The 23,651-nt window shown below is 48.0% G+C and overlaps 1 protein-coding gene across 1 annotated transcript; it reads right to left on the bottom strand.

Annotated features, from left to right (window-relative positions):
- Positions 1-9,726: 9,726 nt before the first annotated feature.
- On the bottom strand, positions 9,727-10,906 carry C1QL2 (complement C1q like 2). Its single transcript, XM_068408111.1, has 2 exons — positions 10,268-10,906; positions 9,727-9,906 (listed from the first exon to the last, which is right to left on the bottom strand). Exons 1-2 carry the CDS (start codon positions 10,904-10,906, stop codon positions 9,727-9,729), a joined length of 819 nt encoding a protein of 272 aa, XP_068264212.1.
- Between the last annotated feature and the right edge of the window lie 12,745 nt (positions 10,907-23,651).

Below are 23,651 nucleotides of genomic sequence, written 5' to 3'. Positions count from 1 at the left end.
GATGGGTATCTGTATCTCTACAGATAGACAGAGAGAGAAAGGGTGATGGAAAATCAATAGCACCTATGTTCTTGAGGAGTCATCTGGCTTGGCTGCTCACCCCAACACAGCTATGCTACAGCCGAATCTGATGGATGTCTAATGCACCCTTAAGAGACCTTCTGTGCTGGAGATCCACAGCCTCCCCAGGCAACCTGCTCCTGAGCCTCACCATCCAAAAGCTTCTATCTGACCTTGCTACTGCATCTCAAGACCCTCACTCTTTCCTATCCAAAATGAGCACAAAGAACACATTTCTCTTCCTCTCTTGCCCTTAAGGAGCATCCCTTGTGCCCCCTACACCCCCTTCTTCAGGCTGAGCAGCCCAATCCATCCCTCTTTCCTCTCAGGTTGCATTTTCCAGGTTGCCAGACTGGAAATAGGGTTGTCTCCTGGACCATCCTCAGCCATCTCACAGCTTTCTGGTTGCATTGTGCCCACGAGTGGAGGCTGCTGCAGGTGAGATCTTCCCAGAGCTGAGGAGAATGGAATTACTTCACCCGCTTTGGAGGCTCTGCTCCAGCTTGCACATCTCAGTATGTGCATATCTCAATATGTACGTTGGCCTTTTCCGCAGCATACACAGTCACCTCACGTTTAGTCAGTGGTCCTCCATATCCTCTCTGAGAAGCAGCTCCCTGGCTACTGTTCCCAACCATCCCCTCTGCTCCTCTGGCTTCCCAGCACATGTCCATGCCATGGACTGTCTCCAGGTAGAGGTAACTTGCACCTCTTGAATTCTCTCCTGGTTTTTTTACATTCTTTTCCTCTGTTTTGTCAAGGTCATTTTGAATTTAATCCTCTCTCTGCCTTCATGACATCTGCAGATTTAACAGACAGGTCTTCTATTTAATCAGTCTCAGCACTAACGACGGCACTGAATCGAGCAGAGCACAGGACACACTCTGGCACTGTCCCACACAACACTGATTCTCCTGGCAGTGTATCATCTGTAACTGGTCTCATGGTACATTACCCAATGGGCTTTGAAATCACTGTATAGGAGATTCATCTGAGTCATATGACCAATATTTGTAATATTCCCACAGATGTTTTGATGTAATTTGCTACAGTTGCAGATCAGTTTCTTATTTATCAGCAATAAAAGACAGAAAGGAAGAAGACAGCTCCACATCTGTTAAATCTGCAGTTTTCTCTGCATTACCTGATGCCGACTCTGATGCCTGCCCAAGGAATTGCCACCAACAGAGAAGCCCATGGGGAAACACATGGGAAATCACCAGGCCACTCTGCCCCAGAAGACTTGTATTTGTGCCTTGTAGATATGGCGAGTTTAAAATGTCCAAGGGCAGTGACTGACCTCAGTTTGCAGACAGGGACGATCGCTCAGTCTTACCCCAAAACCCTCTGTGAACCATGAGCCTTTTTTCTCCCACTCCACTCCCTCCCACCACCAGTCTGTGACAGCTAAGACAAATTTTTAAAAACTCAGCTCTGCCATTGTCCATACTTTCATTTGGCAGCACAATTCATGGATTTTTCAGGCTGGATGGGACTTATATTCACCTAATTTGACCTTCTTAAGCAACCCAGGCTCTTATATTTCACTCGGAGATGTCCAGGAACAAATCAAGTGATAAACACTTACAGAGACCTCAAAATTTAGCTATTGCAATGAATCCCTGCCTACCTGATAACTCTGCTTTTCTATTGCTTGGAGAAATTAGTTTGAGAAATCTACTATGAGAAGCGAGCTCCATTTTTCACTTTAAAGTCTGTTGGAATACAGAGGTTTCTGGTGGCTACAAGCTGGCATAAATTCATTCTCCAGGCATCTAGCTTCCATGAAACAAACTGCTTCCCATTTAAGACCCATCTAAGAAAGTAAAACTTGGCAGTCCTATCAGTCCACTAATAGAAAAGGAAAAGTAAAGGGACAGCTTGTGGTTAGTTGCAGGTAGTTAGTTAGTGCACTAACTCAAAAGAAAATTATCTTGGACAAGTTATCAAGAATTCTGCTTCATCGTTGTGCCTGAAATCAAAGATGCTATCTCTGACATCAGAGATAGCATCTTCTATATTGTTCATTTTCCAGCCTCTAAATCCATAATATAGCCTCTGCATACACTAGTCTACAATTGCTTCAGTTTTACCGCCCTGGCCTTTTTTTTTTCCTTTGGAACGATGGTAGTTGGAAACTGAAGAGGAAATCTGAATTGTAGTTCTCAGAAAACACCAACCACAGAATAATTCAACACCTATGTATTTGATTTGTGCTGTTCTGAAGTAAAAGCACATCCATCCCATGCTCTGCTCCACAGGCTTCAAAGACTGTACATACCAATACAGAGGCTTGTTGATTATGCCAAGACCAAATCTAGTAACTTCATGAGAACTGAGAACAGTAACAAAAAAGACCACCACCACAAAATCCCAACCAAAGATTAAACCTAACATTGATCCTTCCCCACTAAAGCCACTGAGCACCTGTCCACCAGCTTTGATAGGGAGCAGACCAATCCCATAGAGAACATCTAGTCCACCAGCCATATGCCTTTTCTTGAGCCCTTCCACCTAGACAGCAGAGCTGATACAGACCTGGGGAGGCTAACGAGTCCAAATGTAAGGAAAAGCAGGCAACAAAATCTCATGTAGATGGCCTTCTCAATTAAGTATTTTGAGACTAAGAGCCAATTATTACTCACAATGTCCCCCTGATTTTTATGCCTTAGGGAAAGATGTTGGAAAAGAGCAGAACTCATTTTAATGCTGCAAAAGGCAATTTTAGGCAGAGTCACCACAGGGTTCAGCAGTCGTGGACTCTTGTCCTGTCTTAGGTTGCCAAAACAATGTTCCCCTGGAAGAGAGAAAACGTTACATCTCTGAGCAGCCTTCCTGTCCCGTCTCCCTTCTCATAGGTTTGAACAAACTTTGTTTGAGGAAAGATTATTTAGATTGCCCAATCAGAAGTGAATTAAAGCTAAGACTGTTTTAAAGACCTGCCTTGCTTTGATCCAAATCCATATTTCTTTTACAATCAGTTTCTCTTCGCATCAGTTTGAGCCCTTCTTTAGGATCAGCTGGACCGCCTTTCCTCTTTTCCACCGTAATTCTGAAAACAATATAAAGCGCAAATGTCCATTGAGACACAGCGTATGCTCAACAGAGACACATTTCTGTGTGGTTTTCCTATCCCCCACTGACAGCCAAGGCTTTGGTAGAACCTGATGCAGCACCGTGACTCACCCAGCCTGGAACAGTTTAACTGGGATCACAGCAGTATTCTTACTCTGCACAGCAGTGTCTGTGGGAGACTTCACAGTGTGCGCCGTCAATATGTAACAACACTATGCATCATGAATTATGGAGTTGCTGGAATCAATGGGATTTTGCATATTAATTGCAAACACACCCAAAAAGACAAAGGAATTTATTGGCTTAATTAGTATTTCAGCTCTAATAACGTTCAAGCTTCATTCTCACACATATTGATAAACAGCAGCACAGTGTCACTCCTCGAGGATGCTTTGTCTTTCGAGAGGGGATGCTAAAGTTTACGATCCAAGCGCTCTCAGCTGCAGCAATACACTCAGCAGGGTCTTGGAGGAGTTGAGCTTCAGAGATATTTGACCTCTCTCTTTCCTAAGCAGATTGCTAGGCTCTGTCAAAAAGAGCTACTCCACCCTCTCTGCAGATGCTAATGGTGTTTCCCCTGAAAGATATTTATATAGTGACACTTACTGGGCAGGACACAAAATGGAGCTGGACCATTTCCATCTCTAGCATACAAAGATTGAGATTCATTATAATATGTCCCCAAACACTATGTAACAGGAACCAGTTGCCACACTGGCAATCCTAGGGTAGCTTAAGGATTGATTCTGACTCCATGGATGCTGAGAAAAACTAAGTTTGAGAAGAATGAGATCAGTGTACCTGGAAGCAGACTTTGGCCCTTGGGCTACCAGCTCCCAGGAAGGACAGGTCCATGAAAAATGAGGTGCCAGGAGAAGGACAGGCAAACGTCAAGAATTCAACTGTATACCAAAACAAAACAGAGAGAAACCCACCTGGATCTGATCTCCGTCACCTCACGCGTTCACACGCTGCAGCACAGCACGGCTGATGTGAAGTTTCAGGAACAGCATTACAATAATGAGGGAAGAGCAAGACACTACCTGAAAAGCAGCTTCCTCCCCAGGGAGTTAAAACGCTTTCTGCATTATCATACCGTCAAAATTGCATCTTCAAACTAAGATCGGACAAAAAATCATTGTTCATAAAGCCTGTGCAGACGATAGCTCACATCTTCAAACAAGTTATTCTCCTGGGCGTGTTTTCCCCCCATTCTCAGCAGCAGATCTCTCCTCTTTGGGATGGGGATCACATCACAACACTTAAGCCATAAGCCATTTGTTGACAAAGAGAAATGGCACCAAGAAAACATTTCAGCTGTGTTCAAGACTGGGGTTGGATATTTTTGTTTGTTTGTTTTTCTAGACATGATCTGGCAGCTGCAAGCAAAAAGAAGAGCCAGGATCATGTGAACATCCCCTCTCCGGGAGGAGTGCAGCCAAAGGCTGCAGGCAAGCCACGCTCTCCATGTCACTGTGCTCACAGCGCACTGAAGGAGATAATCCTGCATTAATAGGGCAGCAGATCACAGGGATCAAACATGCCTTTTCTGTTCCTACTGTAGCTCGTGCCAAACACACAAAACAGGAGCAAATGCAACAAAGAAAGTGATATGCCATCAGCCCCCTGTGAAGAAAATCTACTCCTGTTTATTAGAACATAAAACTGTGCCACACAACGGTAATGGCTAATTCAGGCTATTTTATAATTGGAAGAACCCCAAGAAGATGGGCATTTATGGCTTTCTCTATAAGGAAACAGGGCCATAACTCATGGTTCCTTCAGAATGACGCTCCCAAAACCTTAAGAGCGAGATCCCGCAGAGCACTCTGCAGCAGGGGCCAGGACACAGCAATGCCTCGGCACTTTTCGGGCTGTGACCCGAAACCACCAGCTCTCAGGGCTTCAGCCTGAAACACAGGGGGAAAGAAGGGGAATTTCAATGTATGTTCAAGTCTAGGACATCAGATCACACCGCAGCCCCTGCTTCTTGCCTATACAGGAGGTAATGCCACTGTCCCCCAGGCTATTCCAGCGAACCAGCACTGTGCTCTGCTGGCCTCTTGGCCACTCATCATTAAGGCCAGTAACAAACTGGTCCTAAATAAAGAGGAATTAGAAGGAGCTTGGCTCCCTGCTTTAATCCCCTTCAAAAAGGAAGCTCACTCAAGGGCAAGTGGGCTCAAGAAATAGTGAAGCATCTCCCCCACTTCTGCTGTGGCACCTGCTATGTGACCAAGAGATTAACTTCTGAACTGGCACGGGCTTGGTCTAGAGAAACGGGCCCCCATTTGCATGTTAGCCACAGCTTATAATCAAACTGAACCTCCTTCTGCCACTAGATGTGAAACCAGCTGAGAGCAGGCTCTCACCCCTACGTGCCAGGGTGCCCACATGGTAACAGTTTACCTCTCACATCTGTAACTAATCTTCTGAGTCTCTGCACGATGCAGACATTCACAGTAACAAGGACCAAACTCTTGCAGTCTCAAAGTCAGTGAAGATTCACTTAGTCTTTATTTTATTCTGACAGGCTCCTTTATCCCAGAGACAATACTAAGACACAGGATCTTAGCAGGAATTTTTCCCAGAGTCCAGTCCAATCACAATAAGGAAAAAAATGGCATGTTACAAAAAAAAGGTATTTAACACAAAGATATTAGATTTAAAATAGAATTATATGGTATTTTGCCTCTATCTGCCACAGACCCTATCTGCCCCGCTGTGGGCTAGTGTGGCCCCATCAACCCAGGCCCTACCCTGCAAGGGGATGAGCATCAAGGAGAAAATGTGCAAGCCCAGATCCTGGAAAGTACAGAGGCACCAGACTTTACACGGACACCACCCAGCTGCTCTTGCAGCACGGGTTCCTCACAAAATTCTTTCTGTGCGCTGGCTGGCGAAAACTTAGCCCCAGCAGCCAACCTGCTTCACTTGAGCCAAAGCAGGATTTGCTCACCCATCTCCCTAGAGACGTGCCAGGAGCATCCCAAGCCAAGGAAGGTCAAACCAGAAGAAAACAAGTGTCCAGCCTTTGGCTTGTGGGAGTGCAGAGTAACCTGAACGCCTTCCTCCAGGGAACGGCCACAGACGAGGGGTGGCTGGCACCCCTCTCGGGGCTCTCAGCAGCATCCCCATTTCCTCTTCCACAGTGTTTCGTGTGCTTGGATGTCTCCCCCTCCTCTCTTTCCCAGGGACCCCTTCCATAGCCAGTGCTGCCCAGGGTCAAGGATTCACATCAGTAGCACAAAGATCAGGGATTTGTTGCTGCAATATCTAAGTTGCTTTGAGAGCATGAACACTTGTCTATTTTTTTTAATCTTAACTTTTTAATTACTATTTTAACTTGAGCACGCAGCCGGGCACAAAACAGAAGTACCTGTTGTCTAAAACTCTAACCTTCCACTCCTTTGAGGGAGGTTCCCCCATTCACATCACATCTGATCACCTCACAATTTTTAAAAGCATTGGCTTTACTCATCAAGTAAAATAACACTTCCGAGGGGCAGACCTCCAGAGCAGACACTGGCTAAAGGTTGTTTGAGATGCCAGTGTCATTTGGGAAAGCTGGTCCCAGCAAAAGCTGAAGCCAGCCTCTGAGTACGCATTAATTCTCCTCCTCTGATCCAAATCAGGGAACCAGGGTATCCTCGCTACAAACAGCCCCTTCTCTTTATGCCATGAAACACACAGAACCCATGGAGCCCACCCAAGGCGAGGAGGACACAGTCGAAACCCAGCAGGTTCGGAGCCCACCACAGGCTGCTTGCTGGGCTGCATGTGACCCTGCTGTCACCCACAGCCACCCACAGCACAGGGACTGCTGTCCCCATCCTCAACGCTGCCTCTGCTCTTCTGGACAGCTGCACCACCAAGCACTAAAGTTTTTCATCTTCCAACTGCTTTTCCCTGTGTTACTTCAGAAAAAAAAACAACCCACACACTGAGCTACTACAACACTGACAGGGACAGAGGAGACTCTCCAAGCACCACTGCCGCAGACGCTGGGTGAGAGCCATCAACCCCCCCACAGAGGCAATCTCGGAGGTCCCTGTGATGAGGAAACAGAAAAGCCTGCGAGCAGCCGAGGGAGACGCTCATTCTATCGATTGTGTAAACTGTCAGTGGAGTGGCAATGAGCATTTTTTTTTTTGTTTCTATCCTGGGGAATAATCCAGCCTGATAATTAGTACATAAGAGATAAGTGGAAAATGAGACATCTAGCGAGGGTGGTTCAAGCCTCCTCATGACATTGATAATGTGCAGATACATAGATCACTGTCGGGGCAAACCGCCACTGTGAGCCTGTGTCTTCCCATTGCCTCATCAATCCATCATCCGCTTAGCTACTGACACCTTGGCAGGCACACACCGCCAGCCCTGCATTTGAATTGCGAGGAGCAGCCTCCACCAGGGAATACAGATTTAAAAATCTAAGATTCAAATTTGTTTAAGTATTGTGAACAGCAATTCCCTTGCAAGGCATCTTCATTGCCCTTTTGCCAAGGGGGAACAGTTGGGTCTTTGTTAGAAGTACAAATTGCTTCTTAATGCAAAGGATAAAGCAGAGCCCAGGCACCTCCTTAGAATTCCTCCCGGCTCCTGCTAATGCTGCTGCATGTCAATTTTAATTTTTTGAAATTTAAACCGAGGGCTTTGTGTCTAAGCTCCATTTCGTTGGAGGGGAAGGGAGGAATAGTCAAAAAGGATTATGGATCCGGGGGGAATTCAGGATCCATAGCAATTATACTTCATTTGGGTCTCAGACACTGGTTTTAATCATATTCTAAATAGTACAAATCAACACGACATTAGAGATTGATAAGTGTCTAACACATGTACCTGGTTATGAACTCTGCTTCCCTCAGCTGGGGGATGTTTGAGGACGGGATGAAGGAAGGAATTGCTTTCTCTCTCTGACCCTCCTCTTCCAGCCAACGAGAAGCCAATACCCACCGAGGACTAGGTAGGAGACAGAAGAGACTGTAAGAACTCGGTCATCACTGGGCTACCCCAAAGTGGAGCTGGAACAAGTTCATCCCAGCTGCGGTTCCCTTTCCTCCTGCAAAGCCAGGGTGGAGGCAAAGCTCCAGCCTCGGCAGAGCAGTTGCAGTCCGGCTCCTGTCTCTCTTACCTGTGAAACCGCACTAACGCTGCAAAGGGCAGTAAGCTGATAGGGAGGTAAGACCTTCAGGAGGGAAACATAAAATGACAAGACAATAAAATGAAAGTAAGGGCTTTTGTAAATCAACTTAGCTTTTTTAGCTTCAGCAGAACCACCCCAATTTACCCAAACTGAGGAGGTTATCTACTGGGGTGATGATGAAAGATGCACCTCCTCCACCAAAGGTGCAGAACCACACACACTAGCTACACACCCGTGCACTTCTAAAAGGACACAGAGTGGCTGGGATTTACTGAGGACCAGGAGCTGAAAACATTTCCAAATGGTCTGAATCTGTCAGTGTTCAGTGAGCTTTCTCTCCCAGCCTGTCTTGGGGACTTGGCAGACCCACCTATGGTCAGGTGTAGTTTCCAACCCATATAAGCACTGCAAATGTGGGGGTTTACACAGACTCTCTCCCCCGCTGCCTTCTTACATTTGTCAAGCATGTTACAGAAACACAGCTTTCCATAACTGCTGATTAAAACGCTTTGCTTGTACTTCACTAACCTCTGGATCTGGCTCAGACCCAGTAAATCTGTTCAGAAGATCTGCACCACAACCCCACCTACATCTCTTGATAACTGTGTGCCACTTTCTTACAAAACTTTTTTTCCCTCTCCCTCTGCTTCTTCCCAGTTCCCTTGAACGATACTCAAGACCTGGCCAAGGTGCCCCACCCTAACTTCAAATTTTCCTGCAAACCTAAAGGACTGAAGTGATCCCCTCCTTTACTTCCCACCCTCCCGTGGCACCACCACAGCATTCCTTTGCAGCACTGGAAGAGACAGACAGCAAGAAGGCATTGTCTAAAAACATAATTTAATGTGATATTTTGGTGATTGTGGTCAACGACTGAATTCTTTTGCAGACAGGAACAGGTTTGACATTAATGACACCATCATTCACACGAGCATTGCAGTGCACAGGAAAGAAAAGTTTACACTTGACCCCATACAAACAAAGCAGCAGAGGAAAAACCAGTTATGGTCCAGTCCCACTTTGTGAATAGTTGATCTGAAAATTCATCGTCATAATTAATACTCATTGACAAAAAAATGTGACCGGTTCAAATTCCACATGTGGCACAGTCTGAACTCAGGGCTCTCTTACACCCCCCGGGAACCACTCGAGAGTTTGAAGCTGCCGAGTTCCCCGTGTGACAGACAAAGCACTGAGGCTGACAAAGGGAGAGGGGGGTTCAGAGCAAATGGGGGAGAGTAAGGAAGAGGATCGCTTTGTTTCACTTCTGTTTTGTTTCCACAGGGGTAAAAAAAACCCAAACATACAAACTGATGATGAAGCTAAAGTGACCTGTGGAAACAGCGGACACCAGCAGGAACAGCGGCACAACGGGGTACAGAAACGCCAACCAGCCCCACGCACATGGGTGGCGGGGCCAGTTGTGTCACATCGCTTGTTGTGTGTTAATCGGGGTATAAAAGAAAGCCAGAGAAAGTGCTGTACTTATTGTTGTTGCCTCCGTGCGCTTTGCCTCCATCCAGCTTGACGTACACCTCGTCACCGGAGTCCAGATGCAGCACCACGCTGTTGCTGGCATAGTCGTAGTTCTGGTCCGCGTCTTGGGCGATGGCACTGGCCCGCACCTGCCAACATAGCCGCGGGGTACATCAGCCCCCCCGAGCCCCTCTTCCCCAGCTCCTCCATCAGCCCCCCGAGCCCCTCTTCCCCAGCTCCTCCACTACCCCACTGCCCTCCCTCCCGTCCCCCTCCTCACTCCACCTTCCCCCCAGCCCGGCACGAAAGTTTGCAAGCCGGGAATTTGGAGTTTGTCGCTGCTCTAGAGCTGCTCCCCGCGGTGCACCCCCGCCCCGACGGCGCGGAGGATGCTCCGGCTGCTCCTTTCCCCGGGAGCGGCGGTGGCCGGTGCCCGCGGGCGGCGCCGGGGCAGGCAAAGGGGGAGACCCGGGTGGGGGGAGGACGAGCGGGGGAGCGTCGGGGACCCACCTGCCCGTTCTTGCAGAGGTCGGCCCACATGCTGGTGCCGTCGCCGCCGCGCATGAGGATGTGGTAGGTGAAGAAGTAGATGCCGCGCACCTGGCAGGTGAACTTGCCGCTGGCCGGGTCGTAGTGGTTGCCCAGGTTGGTCACCACGTCGTCGAACTTGAGGACCTCGTAGCCTTCGTGAGGGCTCTTCAGCCCCACGTAGAAGGCGATGCGCGGCCCGCTGAAGGCGGCGCTCAGCCCGCCCGCCGCCTCGCCGCCCGCCGCCGCCCCGCCGCCGCTCCCGCCGCCGCCCGCGCCCGCCAGCGCCAGCCCGGGCAGCCCCGGCTTCCCCGCGTCCCCCCGCTCCCCCGGCGGGCCCCGCGGGCCCGGCGGCCCCGGCTCCCCGGGGGGTCCGCGGGGGCCCGGCTTGCCCGGCCGGCCCGGCTCCCCCTTGGGTCCCTGGACGAAGGGCGGCGGGGGGTTGGCGCCCAGGTCCTGCAGGGCCTCCACGGCGGCGGTGCTACCGGGGCCGGGCGGGCGGCCGCCGCTGTACGGGTCGCAGATCATGCGGCAGGTGCCCATCATCTCGTAGTGGGCGCCGCTCTCGGCGGGCGCCTGCAGCAGCAGCAGGGGCACGGCGACGAGCAGGGCGACGGCCATGGCCAGGGCGAGCCCGGCGGCGGCCAGCAGCCGCCTCCTCCGCTGCCAGAGCCGGGCGGCGACGGCGAGCAGGTCCTCCTTGCCGTGCGAGGCAATGGTGGCGCGGGGGGCCGGCCGCTCCCTGCGGGGGACGGCAAGAAAAGGCGGTGAGCCCCCCACTGCCGGCGCCTCCCTGCCCGGCCCCCGCCTCAGCCCGCCCGCCGGCCGGCCGCTCGCCCCGCCATGCCGCCGCCGCCGCCCCGCTCCGCTCCGAGGGGACGCGGCGCCCCGTCCGCCCGGCGGGGCTGGACCGGAGCGGGGGCGTCGCTGCGCCGAGCGGGCGCCCGGCTCTGCCCCTCGCCCCCGCGGGTGGGGGGTGGACGGGCTCGCCCGCCCCCGTCACCACCCCGACGTGGGGGGCGCGGAGCCGAGCGGGGCGGGCGGACCCACCTGCGGGGCCGGGGCGGAGCCGCCTGCGGGGCCTCGGGGCTCCGCCGCCGCTGCGGCCCGCGATGCGGCCGTCTGCCGCCACCGGCGCTCGGCGCGGGCGGAGGGGAGGGGGAGGCGGCAGGGCGTCCCGCACCGCCCCGGGCTCTCCGGCCCCCCGACGGCTGGCACTGGTGTGGGCGGGACCCTGCCCGCTCCACCGGCACCGGCGGGGTCCCTGCGGGTACCGCCCAAACTCCACCCCACTGAAACCGGGACGGTCGGGGACGCATCTCATTGCCCCGTTCACCTGCCGCCCGAAACGGCTTCCTCCCTCCATCCCTCCACCCCTCCATCCCTCCGTGCCCGCGGCGGGACGGCCTCTGCGCGACTGCCCGGGCCGCGGCCGGAGCCCTCGGTGAGCTCCCTGCCGCCGCCGAGCCGCACCGCTTTCTGCGGGAGTGGGTTGGGGAAAGCCCCGCGCAGGCACCAGGTTGCCCCGTCGTGTTCCCCGTGGAATTCCTCAGCCTCCCCCTGTCCAGCCTCGGTGGCCCAAAGCCGAGCGGGACAACATCGTGGGTGGATCTTGGTCCTCGACACTAAAGTTCCTTCCACCCGTCCCTATTTCCCGAAGGCAGGCAGGGCTTGACAGGTGGAAGGGGAGCCCTGGGAAGAAATACCTTTACCAGAGTTTAGGTTGGGTTACAGCACAGTATTTTGTAGGTTTCCCTGTGTAACAATGGGTCCAAATCAAGTGGGTTTTCCCCCAGTTGAGAAATTGTGATTAATTGCCTTTGATTTCCTGAGTAAACGGCGGTAGTACAGCGGGAGCTCTCGCACCGTTAACTGCCTACTGGGATCTCCCCTCTGGAGAGTAAGTTGAGATCTTACCCACCCCATCTCATAGCACTGGTTAAAGCACTCGTCCTGGAAAGAAAGAGAGTGGTACAGTGATTACATAGATTTCCTAAGGGCAACATTCCGGTGTCCCCCGCTCCCTTGGTGCATAAGAGTAGTGAATTTCCAGCGGGTTCACCACAGTCTGTTTTGTCTTCAAACGGGCACAGCTGTAGGTCAGAGGAAGGGAGCAGCTCAGCCTGATCCAACGCTTGTTCAAGCTGATGGCCTGGAGGCATCACATGCAAATGGTGACATACAGGCTTCTTCCAAGAGCTGCAGAAATGCCCTAAAAGGACTTGGGACTCTTGTTAGCTTTCCTTGAAATTTAAGGAGGGAACATCAAGGCTTTCCCATCTGGAACGCATGCACTGCAGGACCGGATCTCATCTCAGTTACATCCCTGTGTGCATCCAGCATTTTTTCCTGGAGTTACTCGGGCTTTGCTCTGCTGCTGCTGAGATCAGGATTCATCCCTGCCCCGCCAAGTCTCTCTGGTTTTTTTTTTCCCCTCACATCTAGGTATTTGAAGCTGGAAGGAAGGGAAATTAATCTTGCAAATGAAAACCTTTCCCTGAGAATTGTATAGATAGTGGTATCAGAGTAACCATGTCTATTACTTAGCACAACACAGCTCAGTGTTTTAAGAGATGAGATTGTGACAAAGATGTAAGTGCTCTTCCTCTCCTCTGAATTACCAGGTGCATCCCACAGTGTTATTATAAGCCCCCTCACTTGTCTAAAGCCTTGTAAAATGATTTCTCATAGTTGTTTCTTATTACAGCCCTAGTATAATTTTCCATATATTAACTGTGCTAAATACAAATAAATTCACAAATAGATTACACTGCTTTGCTGATCATCCCTGCTTAAGCTCCTGTTAATTTCCCTTTTGTTCTGTTATTTGTCACTAGCTCGGCTCTCCCCTGTATGTGAATCCTTGCTATTACCCCAGAGCTCTGCAAACCCCTCTAATGTGGTTTTTTAATCTCCTGTTTTCCAAAGGCAGCAGCCACACTGTAGCTTTTCTAACCCTTTTCTGAATAATTAAGTTCTTGTATCATTGAGCTCTGTTGCAACTTTCCTGTTTGCATTAACTCACTTTTATAATGAGGTGACCAATGCTGGGAACTATATTCCAAATGGAGGCTCACCAGCCCCTTCTGCAAAGCCAGAATAATTTTCTCTGACAGGGTCTGTTATTCCCACGGATCAACAAGGACAGATGAAAAAGAAGAAATGTATTCTAACTTTCAGCAGGACAAAATTGGCACAGTTCTTAATAAGGACAGTTGAGCACTTGAACAAGCTGGCAGAGAAAATTACAGAGATATCAGCAGTTACATTAAGTGTCAAACTCTTGCAATTTTGTTTGGGAATAATTTAATTACTCCTGTGTGATATAGTGAGCTGGACTGATTACCTACTTAATCCCTCCATCAGATTACTTTAAGGTAAACACAGTGCGACTTCAACATATAACACATCATCTACAGTAGGATCTATGTTCTATGTTCCTGGAGACCTGGAGTTATGGGCTGCCTGATGTAACGCATCTTGTGTCCCAAGAAGTAGCGCTGTGATCGATGAGGCAGCTGGTATCAGCCACTGATCCTACGCTAGTAAGTATTTAGGAAGATAGTTGCAAAAAGCTTACAATTTTGATACGGGCTGCAGCACCCTGTAGATGCCTGCTTTCTGTACACAATGGGATGCACCACAGCAGTACAAGGAGCAGGACATTACCAGATTAGCTAAGTACCACCTGCCCTGAAAGGAGGTGCCTTTCTTCATCCGAGGTCACAAGTACCAAAGCCGCTCTTAGAGTTAGGCACTTCACATCTTTCAAAAAGTGAGTCGAGTTGGTCCTCCGTTGCAGGCTACTTGGGGCTGGCGAGACTCAAGTGCCTCTGGGTGTACCCAGAGAGAGAGATAAAGGCACCCACAGAGCATCCCTGGTGAAACACAAATGGTGTCTGGACCTCGACATTAGGTGGTGGCTGAGCAGGAGCTTTGGTGATGGCTGTTGCTGGCCAAAGCAATAGTTAAGTACCTAAAAGCTTGCATGGATCTAACTCGAAACTCCATTTTCAGATGTGGTGTAAGGACTCAGGAACCTGATTGCTCAGGGAAGTGTTTGACAGGTCAGGCACAATTCCCAAACTTAGACAGTCAAGAACCCAGACACTTTGCATTGAAGGTCCAAAATTCCAGGGGCACATGAATTTCCATCAGTTACCTCCTCCTTAATTTCTACTTCAAGGCACGGCCACCCAGCTCAGGATGCTAGTAACTCTCAAAAGATGTTTCTGCTCCATCAGATTCATCAGATCCAGCTGCTCCATCAGATCCATCTCCCACAGGCATTTCCAGACAGTGTGTGCTGTATCCATCCTCTCACTACTATCATCACATGCACTTGCCACTACATACAAGCTAGTTGTGAGGACACCAACCAGGGATGTTGGAGACTTGTTCCAGTCTTTCACCCTTTACCAGATTTGGAGCAGGTTTTTAAAACTATCATCTGTCCAGTCTTCCACGAGAATAGTCTCAGCCTTCCAGCTGCAGGGTGTTGTGAGTTGGATCTTCTTCAGCTTGTTCTCTAGGATTTACTCTGCTGTAAAAATAGTTAAATATTCACAGGGGCGGCGGAAGGAAGAATAATCCGCAGGCTGGTTGGGGTTCCCTCCTGAGAGACACAAAGCAAGCAAGCCAACAACTGAAGGAGCTCGGGGCTGAGCTTTCAAATCATGTCTGCCCCCATGGCTGAGCCACCTTACAGAGCGTGGTCAGAGTCTGTCCGTCGAGGAGACAAACACAGGACACTCCGTCTGGCCAGCTGTATTTCACAGGGAGCTTGTCAGCAGGATGACAAGGAGGAGATCTGGGTTCAGCTCGATTTGCTGCCTGAGAAATACCAACCTGTGTTCCCTGGGAGGCTGCCACAATCCTCCAGGGTGCAAGGGGAGACGGGGAGAGCAGGGAGGAGAGCACCACGTGCCCTTGTGTTGAATCTGCTCCTCTTTGCATAAAAAGAATTAAAGATTCATTGAGCTAGAAGGAGAGGAAGACCAAAGGTGAGTATAATTTTCAGTTTAGTGATGAGGGCACCTACCTGATCCAGAGTCCCACTCTTCCTCCAAGAGCTGTTTGTGAATTCCAGCCAGGAAGGTGAGGTACAAATGCAATGAGAAAGAGAGCGGGTGGCTCTGACATACACAATTCCCCTTCCTGAAGACCATCCCAACTGCTGAGCTAAAGACTCTTCTGCACTGTCTCACTTTTCTCTCAGAAGGTTTGCTTTTTTTTTTCCCCTTCTCAGCTACACATCCCCAGCATTTCATGAACTGAAGCATGTGGTTTTCTCCACAGCCAACAAGAGCTGGACCATCCCCGGACCAAATCCATAACCCTGGCAGCACCCAGCAGGACTCAGACCCACTGAGGTGGTGGGGCTTCTGGGCACATTTGCAAGTCGACTATTGTATCTTGGAGATTGAATGTAGGTATCTCCTGAGTTAGGTGCCTCTAGGATTGAACAGGAGTTGAGGGAACATTTTAATTTCAAATGTAGGTGCTTAAATTCTGCTTTAACCCCTTCTTTCAGTTCCTTTTTGGATTTGGCCCTTAACTTGAAAATGTAAGAAGAGCCATACCAGCTCAGGCCTCTTATTTAGCAAAAATGTCAAGATCAAAGTAAGTCTATGGTGACACTTCCGTGTTATTTTCTCTCAATCTCCAGCAATCCATAGCTTAAGGACTTCCTGAGACATAGTAAAATACTTTTAAGAAGCTGAAATCAAGATTACTGTGAGTAAAGGCACAAACCTTGGGTCAGTACCCTCACCCATCCCAGTGAGCAACTTTGTTTTGCTATCTTTTGCCATGATTGATGGAAGTTATGGATAAGATTACCCTCTGATCCTCTGAAGTGCTTCCTTCATTGCCTTTCTCACATCACAAGACTCATGGATATTTCTCATTGCCAGAACTAACAATCTGGAAATCCATGTATACACAGCTAGTAAAACATAATATATATAGTCCTTACACTAAAATGCTCACATTCCTTGCTTAAAGCAAATTTGAATGTTAATGCTCAGAATACCTATAATATTGTTTCCATTCACAAAATATTAAAAGATAACAATACTGATTATTTTTGCTGAATGGAGGGAAAACTTTAGAAATGGTTAGGCTTATTGGATCAACTGCCATCATTCCCCATAAATACGGTGCACTTCTTTTTGACCTAAGCTGGGATTTCCGACAGTGCTTGTCTTAACAGCACAATGCTGAATTTACTTCCACTTGATGGACCTGGTGGGTACATCGGGTCTTGCACAGCAGACAAAGCATTTTATGTCATAGAACAAGGACAGAAGCCGGCTCTTGTCTTACTGTCTGTAAGGCAGAGTTGCGATAGTCCACAGAAGCTTGTGCTGCTGTAGCAATACATAAAATTCAGTCCATATAGCCAGAATCAGGCCCCCTGTACTGACACAGTGTCTGTTACAGATCCTGCACAAGGAGAAGTTTGCATACAACCCAAACAGCCATTGCAGTGGATAGGCTTTATTGTATGTATTGATCACTGTGAACTGCTGCTATTTGCACTTTACCATACTCACTTGCTGTACATGGAAGACAAAAATCTGCTGGCTGTCTCTTTGCAGGGGGTGTTTAGCTGTCCGCAAGAGAGCAGCTCACAAACCCCAGACCTGCCTTCAGGGAGCTGCTTGGAGAAATACCAAAAGGTGTGGAGAGAATAAGTGAAAGCCGAATGCCTTTGCATCCCCCAGACAGGTGCTGTTCACCAAACTCAGGAGAACTCAACCTATCTCTTGTGGCAAAGATCAGTCAGAGTGACTGAACCTCGCTTCCCACTTTTGACCCAGTGGGACTTTTGCCCTTGCCTTTTCTCAGAGCAGGGTCACACCCTGACGTTAATTCATCAAAGCTTAGATAAACTGCGTGGGATCAGAGAAACCTCACACAAGGACTGAAGCTGGTGCTGAAGATGCCCGATCCGAACTTATGTAGCTGTTCATGTCCCTGAGAAACTGTTAGGAACTGTATGGAAGCAGCAGCTGATAGCTGGCCCCGGCAGCTGGAGTGATGGAGGAAACGTTGCAGGAGGTCCAGGCTGTTTGGGAGCTCCTCGTTTCCAGAGCAGGTCTTCAGCTGGAGCTAAAGAAGCTTTAGAGAGAAACAAAACTGTCCTTAACAGAAGGCAGGACCTGAGCAACATCACCTATCAAACTAGCATGTTTGAATGACTTCTTACTTAAAAACAGTGAATTAAAATGAAGCAAGAGGCCAAGTCTGCTTGCCCTTAACCAGCTGAAAGCTGGAATTTGGGTCACAGCGAGAGCAAATTCAACTCTCCTTTCCCAATTCTGTGCTTCTCAGTATGTGTTTACAAACTCCTTGAGGAGAAGCAGGTTGGCCCTAGATTTGTCTTCTTCAATTTGTCTCCTTTGATAACTAATGCTTTTCCAGTGTGACTGCTGGAATAACTCTGCGCTGTCTATACAACCAGCTGCTTTTTAAATTGAGCTAGAGCCTTCCATACAAAATACAAATAATGAAATAATAATTAAGTACATTTATGGTAAATATAAGAGTAACCCGAATTTGGAGGTCTGGTAGAAGAAAGAGATCCTCCCTTTGCCTTCTGAATATAACACATGTGCACTTGGCCAAGCTGCTCAGCAATGTGTGTATAAAACCAAACCCCTGGCAGGTTCTCCAGATGAAAGGCACCCATCTCCCTTCCAAACCCTCTGAAATGCCTGGCAAGACTCAACTCTCAAGCCTTCATGACTTCAGAAGAGGGATGGGGGAGGCTGAAAGGTCAGAGCATTAAAATCAGTCCATTTGTGCAGATCCCTTGTCTTAATTTAGCAAAATTTCCACACCCAACCATAAGGCTTGATTATTTCTATTCTGTGAAGGGAAAAATTGCTGCAGGGAATTGATGTGCTTGGGCAGCTGGTTTCACCAGGATGAAAGACGTACATTAAAAATACTTTTGAAGTGCATTTGGGCTTCCCTCTGGGAGTTTACTAAACCTACAGTCAGGTACCAGAGAGAATTATTTCCCAGAAGGCAAAGACAAGAATAAAATTAGTAAGAAATAATAGCCAAACCCACAGGTGTGACAGATGGCATTGAATGGACATCTGTTGGAGTAACGCTCAGTTACTGTGATAAACTTTTACCCCATGTCCACCAGAATTAAATGTGTTCCTCTGTTAATCACGTAGCATGAAAATGTGAGGACTGGAGACCCAAAGCTAAGGATCTAGCTTTACACCTCCGTCGGGTGTAGGAAACACACAGCAAGCAGGGTGTAAAAGCTGGAGGAAGGCATATGGACGAGGTGGGGCAGATAGTCCGGCTCCGTGATGCTTTGCTGTGGTTTACTGGTGCCCACTGGAGAGGAGTTGTTCTGCCAAGCAGAGGCAACTGTAAGGTTTGTGCAGAGACAAGTTGCTTTGTTGTGGTCAGACAAATAGCCCCAGACAAAGAGGTTTGACTGCTACTTCTGGAGTAAGGGTAATTTGGGGTGTTGCTAGAGAGGAGACAGAGAGCTGGAGACAAAGGTCAAGGAGAATCAGTCCTGGTGCAGTGGCATGAATCAGCTGGACAAGGTCATGTACCTCTGGGATACTCAGGGAACTAGTAACCAGACTAACTGTGACAATTGTTCTCAAAAAAGCCTGGTTAAGCTGAGAGAAAGAGTAACAGTGAGAGAAAAACAGATTTCTGTAAAAATGAAGCTTTAAATAAGCACCAAACCAAAGTAGGCAATATGGCTTTGTGAGATTAAAAAAAATATATTTTATTAAAACATGGTGCAATTGTCCCAAAATACGTAGCCATCTATGATGACTCTTCATTATAAACCCAAATTAAAAGCATGACAATGGGCTTTATTTAGAAACATCCTGACCTTTCTCGTATGACTCTTGTCCTGCCTTCTCGTTACTTGTCATTCTCCGTCACTGTATCTTGCTTAAATGAAAAGTGTAAGCTCTCCAGGGCACAGGACTGCATCTCTTTTTTTTTTTCATCTGCTCTGTACAACAATGCATGCAGCAGGGAGACTCTTAAAACTGTAAACAAACCACAAATAAAACATTTAATCTCCAATTTTACAGCTTTACTGAATTTCTTTGCAAGAAAAAAAAATCTCTAGTGTGGATATTAGTCAGAAGTTACGGGCTCACATAAGTAAAAGTTAGGCTAAATAATAATCACAGAAAAGCAGCGCTCTCCTTGGTAATGATGTGTATTAAATGGCAGAACAGTTCCTGGGCGAGAGCAGTGGAAGCCCATTGCTTGGGATTTTGAGAGCAAGGTTGGGCAAAGCCAGAGACCGCACTGCAGGGCTCGGTGCCCCGCTGGCAGGAAGACGAATGAGAAGCCCTAACAGTCTTCTCTGTTTTGTTCTTCTATGATCCTTATAAGAGAGATTGATGCTGACAGCATCCAGGTGGTGCGTCCGTGACTCAGCTGTCACGTCACTGCTTACAGCTTAAAGCCAGTGAGTCAAGGAATGAAAAACAGGTGCAAGGAGGAGGAGAGCCCTCCTGAAGTGCCACCTCCAGCCATCTCTCGCTAAGCGAGCAAGGCCAATTGCAAACCACAGGGACACGGAAGAAGGAGAGGCAATGGCAGAAGGAACGGCTGGTCACCTTCCTCCAAGGGCAGCAGGGTTGCAAGCCATTCTCCACACCTTACGTGGTGTGGAAGAAAAGCCTGGTGTGAGTTAATGGACTTCTGCGAGCCAGAAGTGTCCACCCTATGTGGTTGGTCTGGGGCCCGCTGGCTCTTATAACCATGCTCCGTAGGCAAAGCGGTAGATGAAGCAAATATTAAATCCATCTAGTTTCATTCATGTTAGACAGAAAAGGTAACATCAGAGATGTCTGGCCATATATTTTCATCAATACAAGGTTTACTATTATGGATCTGATTTCAAGTGACACCCTAAATTCTGTTCTGAGAACGGGTTCTCAATGTGCTAGTGACTGTGACAACAAACACTATTTCTCTGAAAAGTCAAGAAGTCCTAAAAGACAGAAACAAGACTCCTTGGAGGCAGACTCCTAGGTTCAGGTGGCTTCTGAGACACTGCTGCCTGTCTGGGAAGGTTCACAAAAGAAATCTTCCTGAGATCTAATCCTGAATCTAATTTTTTTACCACTGCCTTGATTGCATGGCCAGCTTCTTGTAATTCACAGTAGCAGAAGGACAATGGCATCTCTAGAAGGTGGGTACTCCACCGCTGTCTCTGCCTTTGGGCATGTGCAATGTCTAACACATGGAAATCTCTCCTGGGATGGAAACTTCATAACCTCCCCAAGAAACCTGTTGCAATGCTTCATAATCTCTACCATTCACAAAAACATTTCCAGCATCTGATCTTAATTTCTCTGCTGCAATTTAAACTTCTAATTCCTTGTCTTATCCATCATGGACAGAGAACACGTGATTCCCTCCTTTTCGGTGGTAGCCTTTCACACAATTGACAATTGCTACCTTGCTTCCCTGGTCAATGTGTCCTTCAGAAGCTCAGTCCATTCCACCTTTCTTCATCGCTGTTTTTTTCTAGAGCTCTGGTCATCCCGACTGCTCCCTCTGGGCTTTCTCCCATGGTTCACATGTTTTTCGGTGTTCAGTCCTCAACAGGAGTCTTTGGCCAAACCTCTCTGTTCATCTATTTCATAACAGCACATCATTGTCTACTCGTATCCATCTTGTAATCCCCGTCACCCACAAATCCTTCTCCAAAGAGCAGTCAGCACCCTGTACATCCCTGTATGCGTCACCTCACGGTTATCCCTGCTGAATGGCATTCTGGTCTCCTTCCCAAGTGGTGTTTGATTTGCCATTATTATTTGGACTTCTCAGCCTCTCCTTCAGCCTGCCAGCTGTCACGACCTGCTTGTAAGTTTAATAAGTGTGCCCTATCCCATCATCGGTGTCTTTACTAGTGATATAAATAGACCCAGACCCCTAGAGAGTCCTACTTTCCCTTTTGGCAATGACCAGCTGATACCTTCTCTGTTCACCTCAGTTTTGTAATCATACCATGTTCTGGACGTTCCTACAATATTAGGAACAACCTTCCCTAGTTCCCTTACAAGAATATAATGTGTAACAGTGTTAAAATCTTTTTAAAAGTCAAGATATATGGTACCTACTTCTTTTCTACACACACAAAGAAGAAAATTATATTGGTGTGACACAACTGATTCTTGCCAAAAGAAAAGTGTGCTGGCTATCATTTATGCCTTTATTATATGATTATTGTATGTTTTGGTAGCTGCCAGGAAGCTTGTCATGCATTGGCACCCTCTTGTGCAAAGTGCTCTGCAAACTCAGAATCGAAAGATGGTTCCTGTACTGAGAAATTCACAATCTAATCAACCTTAATTTTTTCCCAAAAGAAAACGCCAGCTCCTTCCTTATTAGACTTCAAATTGAAACATCTAGGAAAAGGAGGCTATTCATTCTGCAAACTTGTTTTATCGCAAAATGAGACGACCACTTCTTTCCAAGGACTCTCAAACAAGTAGTTATTACTGGCATCATCAAAAGCCATATCTAAGTCTTGATTTTAACCGCATTAAGCCTTGCTTAAGGCTAAAAGACATCATCTGTCTGCATGCCCCTCGCTGTCTGCTCACTCACTGTCTGCTCCACCTAGGATGCAAGTCAGGCAGTTCTTGGGTTCTCAAACCTGACTGCTTCCAGTATGAGTGACACATTTTATGGTGAGACAACTGCTGCAAGGTCTGCAGGAATTGTCTGAAAGCCAAGAGCTCTGTCCAAAGGAAGGAAAAATGGCAAGGATATAGTTATGTGAAGTGAATGCGTAAAAGGCATCAACTCCAAGACTGCAAGGCACAGTAACTGAAAATGTGGCATTTTGCGCTGTCCCTGCTGTGCAAAGTAAACTAATTTTAAAAAGTGATAAATCATGGCACTGGTTGTGGCAAGCAATGAAACTTGATCTTATTTTATGGAGTTTTGATCTTCACAGACACAAGGAAGACCGTTACCAAGCTAAAGTATTCCAGACAGATAGTCTCTGGTTGTATGTTTGCAGAGCACCTGTGACAGCAAAACGTGGGCTCTGCTGTTGCTTCTGGAGCCAAAGAGTTAGTAACAACTAATGTTGTTTATACGTGCAAGGCATTTGGAATTAATTACAGTTTTGTGCTCTATTTAAGTGTACTTTTAATTACTTTTGATTAGGATAAAAAGGATCATTTTCTTTTACCAATTTGCAGGATATTCAGAACATCTGGAAACTAAAGCAATTCTTTGCACACTAGGTTATTAGCGTAAACTTCAACACTTCCACAGAAAACGCCTCATGAGTGGGGAATGGGTGGGGCATCTGGCATGACGTGGATGACCTGGGACCTTGGTGCCACAGAAATGTCTGGACATGCAAACCTTTTCCTAGGGTAGACAGAGACGATCTGTTGTTTGACCACACACATTTGCCCAGCTTCTAGATGTTTAGAGGCCAGAGTGCCAAAAAGTCCAAATTGGAAACACTTATTTTACCCATCCATCTTACCTTCTCCCACGCAGCAGCTTTCTGAGATGAAGTGCTCGTGAGCCTGCTGTCAGCCCTGTCTGGTACCAGCAGGGAATGGGGGTCTGTTCTGGCTCAGCTCTCCACCTGCCTCACACCTCTATTAAATCATGCCTTTAAAGGCTGCCGTTCAGGGACCTCTGCTCATTTTGACGGGGACTTCGTTGAGGTGGACCCCAGCCTGCCTGAAGATGGAGCTCACTGCTTTAGCAGCTGGCAAAACCCAGCTCCAGAGAAGAGGCGGAGGTCGTCAGCCCAGAAACTGGCCAGTGTGGGTGGCCCCACAGTGCCTTGCTCAACTTTGCTGTCATCCACAGCTCTAAAACCTCTCCTCTAGCCAGACCTTCGTGGCACATGAAGCACGCACTTCCATAAATTACCTTAAAATAATTCTACTTCTCTGTGGGACAAGAGGAGAGGAGAGGAGAGGAGAGGAGAGGAGAAAAAGAGAAAAGAAGAGAAGAGAAGAGAAGAGAAGAGAAGAGAAGAGAAGAGAAGAGAAGAGAAGAGAGAAAAGAGAAAAGAGAAAAGAGAAAAGAGAAAAGAGAAAAGAGAAAAGAGAAAAGAGAAAAGAGAAAAGAGAAAAGAGAAAAGAGAAAAAAGAAAAAAGAGAAAAGAGAAGGAAAAGCCAATGTAATGAGTCCAGCATCTTCATCATGGGATCACAGCAACTATATAATCTTTCATCATGGAAGGACCACACTACAGTCAGGGATGAAGCCCAGGCAGGCTGGTTTTGCAGCTGAACGCAGCCCCGAGGCTCCACACGGGACCTCCCAGCACCATGCTGCCCCACTGGATCCATGCTGATGGAGTCGG

Source organism: Nyctibius grandis, chromosome 9 (genome assembly GCF_013368605.1).
Source record: "Nyctibius grandis isolate bNycGra1 chromosome 9, bNycGra1.pri, whole genome shotgun sequence".
NCBI lineage: Eukaryota > Metazoa > Chordata > Aves > Nyctibiiformes > Nyctibiidae > Nyctibius > Nyctibius grandis.
Note: the sequence above shows the minus strand (reverse complement) of the source record. Positions and strands in the feature narration are given on the sequence as shown.